At 43.6% G+C, this 11809-nt stretch overlaps 1 protein-coding gene across 12 annotated transcripts in view; it reads right to left on the reverse strand.

The window, feature by feature from the left end:
• Positions 1-11767, reverse strand: part of ERC1 (ELKS/RAB6-interacting/CAST family member 1) — a 178889-nt gene extending 167122 nt beyond the window's left edge. Inside the window, exons 1-2 of one of the 12 annotated variants that reach the window (XM_079992268.1) lie at positions 11693-11767; positions 2235-3054 (exon numbers count right to left, since the gene is read on the reverse strand). In XM_079992268.1, coding sequence (XP_079848394.1) covers positions 2235-2903 — 669 coding nt within the window. In that variant the 5' untranslated portion in view covers positions 2904-3054; positions 11693-11767. Of the gene's footprint in view, positions 1-2234; positions 3055-11321; positions 11604-11692 lie in introns of those variants that run through there. The other 11 variants (XM_079992274.1, XM_079992264.1, XM_079992271.1 and 8 more) reach the window with 11 other exon arrangements.
• Between the last annotated feature and the right edge of the window lie 42 nt (positions 11768-11809).

The following is an 11809-nucleotide window of genomic DNA, read 5'->3' on the forward strand; positions in this document are numbered from 1 at the left end:
TTAGAGCAGACCCACTGAAATCAATGCACTTAAGCCCATTGGCTTTAATGGATCTAATCCAAGTATGACTAACATTATTTATTAATTTATTGCATTTTCTCCAAGGAGCTCAAGTGGTTTACATGGTTTGCCCCCTCCTCATATAACCCCCACAATAACCTTGTGAGGTAGGTTAAGCTGAGAGGGTATAACCGGCCAACGGTCACCCAGTGAGCTACATGGATGAGAGAGGATTTGAAAACTAGATTTTCCGGTCCCAGTCTGACACTCTAACCACTATACCATACTGGTTCTCAACAATGCATATCACCCCGTACTTTCCTTATCTGAACTGTGAACTAGAGAATTCTGATGCATACAAAATAAATTAAAAAATTAAAAAATTGTTCAGTAGCTCCTTAGAGACCAACTAAGTTTGTTCTGGGTATAAGCTTTCGTGTGCATGTACACTTCTTCAGATATACTGAATGCATAGTTTGGAACTACATGAAGATACTAGACACTATCCTGCAGTTTATATTCACTCTCTCCTTCCTTAATACACCACTTACTCCTAGGTTCTTGACAAACAATTGTGGAGACTGACTAACTGGTCTGACACAATTCTCTTGATTAACACTAGCTCCTGTCAGACAAGAACTCCAACACTTGCAGATTAATTTTTAGCCAGGTAGGGGGCAGCTACCACAACTTGTCTGTTTTCCCCTTACTTCCTCCACCCCCGGTTGAATAATGTAGTATGAAAAATTATTTGGTTGTCAAAAGTATACAATATTCCTAGATTCAAAATCAAAAGATTAATTCAAATTAAGGATGGGCATGAGGGAAAAGATAGCATAAAAAAGAAACAAAAAACCTAACACTAAGTTAGAAAATCTTAAATAACAATTTCAAAGGCACTTGTGAGGAAGCAAGGATCACCCATTATGTTTAGCAGATTTCAAATTTTCATATAAAATAGTTTTCATTTTAACCAAGTGGAATTAGGGGAGGTGGATCTTCCATTCATTGTAGGGACATGTGAGGTTGGGTATACTTCTAGTAACAAGCTTTTGAATACAGAGGAGCAGCCAGGGAAATGGGCCACTGGTACCTTTCAACAAACCCTAGAAGGCTGACATAAAAGGTGAGAGTAGGGAGAAATTTCCAATCTACACCTGGTAGAAAACCACCAAGAGTATTTCCATCCTGTGTGCATGAAGGATACTTGAAAAGTAATTGCTTTGGTTACATAAACAAATATATTCAACTGAATATGAATCTAGGCTTTATTCTGAAAATATTTTAAGACCTTGACCTTGTCAAAAGAAACTCTGACTATCTTTCAAAGGAAGTCTTTCATCAACTGTCCCCTACACATCTTAACAACATGCAAGGAGTATTTGCAAGACGTACATCTTAGTATTAAAAAATATACCCTGCGGCAACAAATTTTATAATCAAATTGTGTATTATGAAGAAATACTTCATTAGATATGTGTTGGATCTACTGCCACTGGATTCAAGTGGATTTAACCAAATTGAAATGCAGCGAGAAAGGGAATAGTTTCTCTTCAGTTTTTCCATACTGTTTATAATTTTATAAGTCTTAAAATCTAGAGTCTAAATATTCAACCATATGTCACACAACAGTTTGACAAACTTCCAGGAATATTTGCTGAGTAAGTGTCTAACTATTCCTAGTACCCAATACATCCAACAATTTCCATGTTACAAAGATATAAATCTTCTGCTCACTTCCTTACAGAGAACTCTCATAAAAGAATCCTAGAATTATACTGGATTGAGCTGGAATAGTGAACTGATGGGAAAGGACTGGATGCTCTCCCCCCACTTCACTGTTCTCTTATGCCAGCGGTGTCCAAACTTTTTTCAAAGAGGGCCAGATGAGGGCCGACCAAAGGGCCAACCAGTTGTTGAGCTTTTTTAAGGATTGAAGTTGCTGAGCTTTTTTTTTATGAGGTTGAAGTCCTTGAGACCGACGGCCCGGATTAGGCCCCCAAGACGGACTCTGAACATGCCTGTTAACATAGCTGCAATGTGGATACAAAATCTGAAACAGAAAAATCACTTTTGCATGTTCCATGGTGCTACTTGGAACTGAGTATACTGACTCTAGATCAATAGAATAATTTGTCTCAAATTCAAGACTGCCAAGGGAAATTCTCTGAAACACATTCATTAAAACAATTGTATCTACCCTTCCCTTGCAGAATTCTCTTTAGATTACTAACCTGGTTTTCTTCCTGTACAACTCGATACTGTTCTTTCCAAATAGTTATTTTGGATGCCTCATCTTTCCTCAGGGCTCTTTCCTTCTTGAGTTCAGGACTCCAGAATGTCTTGATACTGTTCATGGAGGAGCTAAGTTTACTTTCTTTCACCTCTACATCCTTGCGTAGTAAATCATTTTCCCGCAACACTTCCTTGAGCTGCGTCTGCAGGTCCATTATAGTGTTGTCCCTCGCCTGGCGCAGTGAATGAGGCACTGTGGATGCCATGCTGACAGGAGGAAGATGATGCTCTCCAAATGCTATAGTATCACTGGCAACCCCACTACTGGCAATGTTGGGGCTGCTGCCCATAGCAGTCATCCTAACACCGTAAGGCAGACGCCCCCCAGATCGTCCAAGAGTCATGGTGCTTTTAGGCGTGTCTGCACCCACGTTCTCATGGTCACTTAGGTACATAGGGCCTGAAGTGGCATAGGCAGCATTTAAGGATTGGATATTTTCCATAGAAAGAGTTTTGCCACTGCCACCCCCAGTACTACTTCCAGAACTGCCACCTGTGCTGTTGGTTCGACGATGGCCCAGCCGTGGCGATCGTGGCAGCCTTGGTGAACGCCCAGGACTCTGGCTACTTGGCTCAATTTTACCAACTGACCGAGCACTTCCATACATGATTGAATTTATGACACAAGGTAACCAGGTAAGGACGAGTTCCTCTGAAGTTTCTTGACTATAGTTTCTAGTCTACTTAAGGCCGATCACTGTTTATAGTAGGTACAAGCTTTCATTTCTGAAGACATAGTTTCTTGGAGCTGATCATCATCTGTAAGAGAAAGAAAGATATTCAGTTTCCAACAAGTGTTGGTTCCTTATTTTCTGTGAAGATTCAAACATGCAAATAGAAAAATGTCTCTCCGGTACTTCCGATTGCCCTTTCTGTTCATGCTCAACAATATGTTCAGGCCTCAAATTATGTGTTTGCCCCTTTGCAGTTGTGTGGTGGAATGCTACAGGGCACCATCTTATCCCAAGTGCTCTTTAATATCTATATGAAACTTCCTGGAGTGGTCATTAGGAGAATTGGGACACCATGTCATGCCTCAGGAGAGACTGTGACCTGAATGCAATGGTGAGCTGGATGAGGACCAACAAACAGACTGAATCCTGGTGAAGGAGAGAATCGATGGGTGAGCATCTCCCAGGTCTGCTAGTTCACCGGTTCTGGACAGAACTGCATCTGTTTCTTTAAAAAAGCAGGTGCATAGTTCTGGGGTACTCCTAGATCCTTCTGGTAGCAAGGAATGCTTATTGGTATACCAACTATGCCCTTTCCTTACTACAGGTTTTATTTATCAATTAAATTTATAACCTGCCCTCCTGCCTAAAGGAGCCCATGAACAGTCACAGGCAAAAAGGTTAACATTATCCCTGCTAGTTGAAGGGAAATCTAGTGTTTAATATAACAAGTGGGATGGACTTACTCTTCAGCAGGTCTATAAAACATAATGCCCAGAATCTTAATAGATTCCCTGGGATTCCCAGTGCAGTCACACCTACCACACTGGTCCTTACAACATCATCAAGGCAAGGAAGCAATGCTCTTAAAAGGGAAAAGGGTTGACCTACCAAGAGTTGCAAGTGCATTCTTTGACATTAGCCTCTCCCTTAAATTAGCAGCCAGGGTAAAAAGGTGTGGGGTGTGCAGTCTGTCTGACGGGCAGAGAAGGGTGTGGAATGGGTGGTGGTTGCTTAAGAAGCAGACATGGGTGACAGACATTTAGGCAGGCAGGATGTAGGGGAAATAAGTTTGGGGTGCAAGTGGGGTTGGGAGTGCAGGTAGGACAACCCCCAGTGAATTAAGTTTGATAACTATGGGTCACACCGAGCTATGCAATCCCTGATTGTTTGGGCTTCCAATGTGTTGTGCTGGTGCCCTTGATGAGTTAACCAGTAGTGACTGCAAATCCACTTCGGCCCAGCCATGTCTTTACCTGCCCAACACCTGATGGGGTGGCCTCACCTAAAACACCTCACAAACCAAATGGAGAGGGCTGGTAGGCCTGATTCAGCTCATAGGTTGGAGATCTCCCTATCCCAAAAATAGGACATGGGAAAGTGGTTTAGCTTAGAAAGAGCTAGGAGTCACAGGGTATGCTCTGACTGCAAAGGGACAATTATCTTGGTAAATGGATTTTGGCAGACAAGATATGGATGAGTGGCATGCTAGAATTGGATGACAAGGGTCTCTATACTGACCCTTTCCACCATCAAAATCAGTTATTTTTCCTTTGAAGAATTATGTCTGACATTTGTTGAAAGATGGCTGAAAAAGTGTGGAAGAGTTCATCACAAGGTCAGAACATCTGTTGACTGGGAAGAAAGGAATGACACTGATTGCATTGTCTCTAGGTACAAACAGACTGACGACTGACTGTTAAACCAATTAATAAGAAAACTACCAGGTATTCAGAATAGTAGTAAAAATTTATCAGTATCACAGTGTTCCACTAAAATTGAGGACATCACCAACTTCCTCTGGAAGTTCACCATACTTCCCCAGATTTTGTGTGGTAAAACTCGAGTTGTGCATACTTTATACCTAGGATGTGGGGAGGGGGAAAGCATGTGGGGAAAGAGCAGGAGACCCCAAAAAGCCACATAGGCTCCTACTGTTCAAGGAATTTAAAAAGGAAATTCAGTATTTCCATAATCTATCCTATTTTTAAAATCAGTGGCAAAAAAATAAATGAATCACATCCTGACAGCAGCAACAAAACGATTGGTGGGTGCCATACCATCTGCCACGATGAAATGGGGGTTGGGTGGGATCCCTAAATATATAATTACATGAGAGAATGAAAAATTATTCCATAGCAAAAAAAAAAAGGGGAGGAAAAAAATCTGGGACAACCATTTAGGTCCTCCCATCAGATTTGTAATATAATAGGGATGAAATTTTGATGGCTGCTTAAATGAATTGGCCCAATTCAGTAAAACTGACCCATTACAACAGGCAATACAATTCCAAATCTTTTCTTTTAAAAAACCCAAAAAAACCCACCAAAAACTACACAGCAAGGATATAGACCAGGGAGAGGTGGGGAACCCTTTTGGCTCAACAGGCCAGATCTTAATCAGTCCCCATCGCTGCCAAACATCTGTGACAGGTAGGCTGGAATGCGCTCAGTTCAAGCTCCAATAATCTGCAGTGGCTGGCTACACTTCTGAGTTCCTCATGGGGAACTCAGTGCAACTGACCTAACTGGCTTGCTCTCACTGCAAATCAGCAATGTCACAATTTGAAGCACACTTTAAGGTTTCCAGTCACACACTGACAGCCACACCTCCACACATTTCTCACTGGACATCACAGATCAAAGGAGGTACATGTGGTTTGGGGGAAACAGCCTCACAAGCCAAACTGGGAACTCTGTTGAGTCAGATTTAGACTGCCATTGCAATTCTTTATCTGCCTGATCAGAATGAAGTCTCAATATCCCATTGAGTTCAATGGGGCTTACATCCAGATAAGTGTGTAGAAGAATGGGGTCTAAGTTAGTGTTACTGAAATCAATGGGACAAGCTAGTCATGACTTAAGCCCCACTGAGCCACATCACTTTTACCCTTTGTCACCACAGCTATATATTTCAACTGCCATAAAACAAAATAAGAGAGGTCATACCAACTTCTTAAGATCCACAAAACTAAATTAAAGAAGGGTTTTTTGGTTGTTGTTTTTTTAAATTCTTCCCTTGGATATATGTTGCAACAACATTTACAGAGTTGCTACATTTTGGTTCACATCATTCCACGTCTCCCTACTTTACCAAGTATACACAGTGTTTGGAAGTTACAAGACTGCTACGTAAACTAGCTGAAACATAAGACTCTCTGCCCTCCTAACAATATATTTAAAGACAGAGAAGAAAAACATGGAACTACAGTCAGACATGGAACTGCCAACCCTGGCAGGTGTTAGGAAGTGAGAGGATACAGCTCCTGCACAGAAATGCAAGTGTGACCTTTGCAATGCACACCACTTATTTAAATTCCAGAGTATGGTAACAGGTCCTTTAAACTGTCCTTCCAAATCCCAGTATCCACAGACCATAGAAAACAACTCTGAATGTCAGAACTATAGACGGCGTCACAACATTTTTTTAAAAAAATAAACCACCCTTGTAGTTTCCGAGAGAAAGCAGATTCACATGATATACAGTACTCTTCAACGGCTGATATGAGGAAGCAGACGGATTGGCAACCGCCTGTGTGCTGATAGATGTTCTACACATAAACCTGCCACTGTAAGACAATGATAGGGACCAAATATATACCTCCAGGCCTTTCTGGTCCTCAGAACTCACAAGGCCATGTCCACTTATGGCTTGTTCTTTGCCCTCCTTTAGAGTAGCAGAAATGTGACCTGAAACTCGCATAATATCTCTTGCTTGTTACCCCTGAAACAAGGCCCTTTGGCTGAAAGAAATCAGTACCCTGCTGTAAGACCTACAGAGCCATTTTTCCTCAAAGCTTAGCTCATTTTTTTCCTGCAAAACAGCTTGACCTTCAATAAATTATCAGATTAAAACATCCCACAAAGCTTTCTATTTTCCCTCATGAGAAGAAATCAGAAGCTATCTCACTTGTCTTCCTTCTAAACCTTTACCAAATACTTACTGTATTTACTACTTATAGGTAGCAAAGATATTCAGGGACTGTTATGGCTGGGAACTTTTAATCTTTAGAAAGAGACTTGTGGGCAAACGGGCAAGAACAACAACAAAATGTTAGTGACCTGACCCTATCAGCATTTTCCAAAATATACAGGAGTAGCCAACATGGTGCCCTCCAGATACTGTCAGACTACAACCCCCATCAGCCCCAAGCAGCATGGTCAATGATCAGGAATGAATGGGTATTGTAGTCCAACAACTAGAGGACACCACACTGGTTACCCCTATTATATGCTTTTAAACCTGGAGCAGTTGCTGTGGGCATCATACAGTGCATGCATAATTCCCACTTTTAAAAGCCACACTACTTGCAAGCAGTTCGAAAGCATGACAAAGTGCAAGTAGATAAATAGGTACCGCTCCAGCGGGAAGGTAAACAGTGTTTCCGAGCGCTGCTCTGGTTTGCCAGAAGCGGCTTAGTCATGCTGGCCACATGACCCGGAAGCTGTACGCCGGCTTCCTCGGCCAATAAAGCGAGATGAGCACAGCAACCCCAGAGTTGGCCACGACTGGACATAATAGTCAGGGGTCCCTTTACCTTACTTGCAATAAGTATGATTTTATTCAGCTCTCCCCAGATTTCCCACTCCTTCACACACACTTCACTGGTTTATGCTATGCAACTGGGGTAAGTTTTTTAAGGAAACAAAATCAAATCATTAGAATCAGAGCTGGTAGAGGAGCAGTCTCTAGTCAAAAGCTCATCTCAGATGCAAACTACAGGAAACAGACAAAGCTGCCTTATATAGCTGATCTATCTAGATCAGTATTGTCTACATGGACTAGCAGTGGCCTCCTAGGATTTCAGATGGTGATATTGATGGGTGCTGCTGTGGACTGAACCTGGAGTACCACTCTACATGAAAACCAGGTGCTCTACCACTAAGCTACCATCCTATTTAGAGAGGATGTCAGGGAACTGCCATCGGCTCAGGGGTGAGAGAGGAAAAGCCAGATGGATTACAGAGAGCCCCCAAAGATCGTGGGAAGCAGCACTTCATCGGCAGAGAAAGGAAGCCACGCCTCTAGTGGAGAGATGCAGGGCTCGGAGAGGCGAGGCAGTGCCAGGACACCTTGCCTGAGCAAAGCGGGGAGGAGAGAGGTCCCCCGTTACCCACGCCTTCCTTGCGCAGTAGGCTTCCGCGCAGAGAGGGGAGGCGCAGACTGGGCGTCAAGAAACTACTCTGCTGGGGAAGGTTTAAGGACCGCCCACTCTCAGATTCTGCCAGTGAATGAGCAAGACACCGAATAGAGGCGCTCTGCATTCTAATGGTTTTTATCACCAACAAGAAACCTTTAAAACAGACTATTGAAGCATATTGCCTGATTGCTCTTGAGCAACCAACTGATACTTCCAACAGAGGTCTAGCCCCATTGCACACCCAACAGTTTTGGATTATACATGAGGATCAATTGTGGATAGCACTGGCCTAAGTTACAGAGTTTGTGCAAGGATTAAATCCTCATTCACTCAAAGTGCATCACAAAATACAATCAATCTTGTGCTCATTATTCAAACGTTCTGTACACATTTCCTTCAGCTCTGGATAACATGCATGCCTTAAATCAGCCTTTGCCAATATGATGCCCTCAGATGTTTTCGACAACTCTGGTTGGCCCCAGCCAGTCCAGCTGGTGAAGGTTGACTTATACTATCCATCAGATGTTAGGTACATGAACTTAAGGCAGTTAATGATGCTTGGAAAATGGATTCTGACTTTCCTAACTCCTGAAACTGGTATTTGCTTGCTCTCAGGATGTGCACAAAAATACCATCTTAATTATGCCACTGTCAGCTTGTTCTTAAACACAATCAGGCAAGGCGTATTCAAACTAGACCTGTCACTTGATTCTTCTTTCCAGAGGCATTCTTGCTTCTTACTCACTATTTAAAAAATGGATTGCTGTGGGTGGAGAAGTCAAGTCTGTGTTGTGTAATGGATGAACATGCCTAAAAGCACATCCCTGCAAAGCAACAACCAGACAAAAATAACAAAATACCAAAACCAGTACAGGAGAGGCTATCAGTGCATGTACCTTTATCAATTCCTAGCAGATACAAGCAGAATGAACAGTATAATACTAATATACCAAAAATTACATTTAGGATGAGGAACACCAATGACATTATGACATAGTAGGGGAAAAATAAGCCACCCCTCCCTGTACTGACAGAACTCTGTACATGGGTTTCTCTGGCTCCCAGAATATAACAGTTTTGCCCATTTATTATCTTATTATTTTATTTTTTAAATGTGTTTGTTGCTGTAGATTACTTTTTAACACCATGCTATTATTATTTTATTGGATCTTTAATTTTACAAAATTAACACCTCTAATATTTTTTGCACTCTAGACTTCAGCCTCCAGAAGTGTTTAGGCACCACAATGTCTTCTATCATGAATAATCAAAACTAGTAATGTTCTTATGTTCTCTGCAAGATACAATCAATACAACTTTACAGAAAAATGGATTTGTTGTAAAAAATATTTATGGCTTCATCATTCAAAAGGGGGGGAAATCATATCAGACCAACAGCTAAAACATTTTAAAATCTAAATTTAAAAATGTTATGTGCTATACAAAAGTCATTTCTTTTGTTCAGCAAACCATTAATAAATCAATAAAATATCAATATGTTGTTTGACAAAGGAAAACACTATATTTTTTCCTAAAAACTATTCTAAATAGTTAAGTTATACCAGTTAAGTTATACTGACAACATCTAACTCAGTTTGTGCAAAATCAAAGTGTTGAAGTCTCTTTTGAGATTGCACTGACTGTAATTCTGCTTCATTTTAAAATGGCCCATTTAAAATACTCAGAAGCAGTTAATGTACAGCACAAAAATGATCTCAAGTGACAAGTTATGCCAAATTCTAGGCAATACTTCTTAAACTGTATTATATGATGATTAGGACAAACCCTGTAGACTATACACTTTCCTAACTAAGGGTGAATATTTCTAAATATGTGAAACTGCCACATACTGAGGTAGGTTAATAATTCATCTAGCCAATCTATTTTCAATGGCAACAACTCATTTTTTGCTCTATAGAAGACACTTTTCCCCCTCCAAAAATGAAGGGGAAATGTGTGTGCGTCCTATGGAGTGAGTGCAGGCTTTCGCTGAAGCCTGGAGAGCGAGAGGGGTTGGTGTGCAATTTCCTCCCCTTTATTCCCCCCCCCTAAAAACTAGGTGCACCCTATGGTCTGGTGCGCCCTATGGAGCGAAAAATACGGTACTTCAAAACAGATCCTTCCATATGAAAATTTTTAAAACAAAACTGAAGATACTAGGGATCACCAATCCCAACCCCTGCAAGGAAATGCCATCTATTTCTGCTCCTCCACAGCATGAGCCCCATCCCATTATATTTGATGGAATTACCAGAACAAGGCAGAGTTTCACAATCCAATCAGAGTTAAAGACAAAATGGAATTATGAAAGGTAAGCTACTGTTTAAAACTCTTGCTCATCTTATGCACAGGCTCCAGAAAATATTTTATTACTACACCGTTCCAGTAAAGGATAAATTTGCCACCATACCAGAGATTTTTTTATTTTGAGGTCCTGCATTGCATGCCAAATTCCTCAAGAAGGCTGCTTGCTTGCCATTCTTTGAAATAGCTCAAGGAAAGGAAAAGCGAGCACCTTGTTACACAAATGGACTGCCAAGCCACAGAAAAAGATGATGATCGCATCCACCCCAAGGTTAACAGTTGCTAACATGAGGCAGTGAATAAGAGAGACGGCTACGAGACTACATGATCCACTGTGCATTTATCAAGCCACCTATCGAAGAGTAGCATCAGCTGTCAGGATGTGCAAAAGGGCTGCAGCGCCGGGCGAGAAGCCGCAACAATAGGTGCGCCCATGTCCGCAAATCCGTTTTGCTATCCTCCCCCTAACAAAAGAAAACAATTATTTCACTGGCTGTTGCCGACGAGGCTGACAGGTGGGGCTCGTCCACCTCCCCGCCGCCGCCTCCTACTAACGGGGTGGGGTCGAGGGAGAGGCCACGGTTCTGAGCACGGCAGGGAGCCTCGGCAGAGCCAGTTTAGGGCGGGGGGCGGCGGGGAAGAGGAGGCATCCTGGATGGAGCACCTTTTCCCGGAACGTGGAAGCCCGGCTCGTGTGGAGGGGACGGGCCTCTCCCTCCCGCTTCCGTGGAGCAGCTGATAGGCCCCGGGTCAAGGGGTGCCAACTATGAACACACGCCCGGCAGAGGCAGGCGGGCAGGCCCCACCCGACCTTCCCCCCTTCCCTCAGCGACACAGACCCTCGTCGAGACCCTCATCTCGACCACCGTCGGCTTCACCTCACACGCCGCACACAGGCCCAGTTCTCTGACCTGCCTCCGGGTCGGCTGAGCCTCCCTACCACTGTCTGTCAGCTGCTGTGGTCTTCCTCCGCCCGCTGCTCCCCTCACGGCTGGCGCTCCGGCTCCTCCTCACCCGAGCGAGCAGCTCCCCGCCCGCGCCCCCGGCGCGAGGCGAACACCAAGCCCCGCCTCTCCCCTGGCGCGAGCCCTGCCTCCCCTCGCTCTTCGCCGGCGCGCGCGACACGCTTAAGACCTCTTCTTCCCTCACACGCCCGCCCCGCCCGCCTCACGCGACCGTCGATGGGATCGATCGATTCACTCGTACTACACCCAGCATGCTCCGCTTACAAGCCTTCCCACTCGCCCCCCCTCCCTCCGCCCGCCAACCACCACAAGCTCACCCGCTCACGACCCTCTTCTTGGCCCCTCCGCTCTCCGTAGCGCTTCGTGTCCCCGCCCACCTTCCCTGCCAGCCCTTCGGAAGCCAATCGCGTTAGTCGCGCGGTGGTCCCTCCCCC

The sequence above is a fragment of the Podarcis cretensis genome, assembly GCF_951804945.1.
Source record: "Podarcis cretensis genome assembly, chromosome: 10".
NCBI lineage: Eukaryota > Metazoa > Chordata > Lepidosauria > Squamata > Lacertidae > Podarcis > Podarcis cretensis.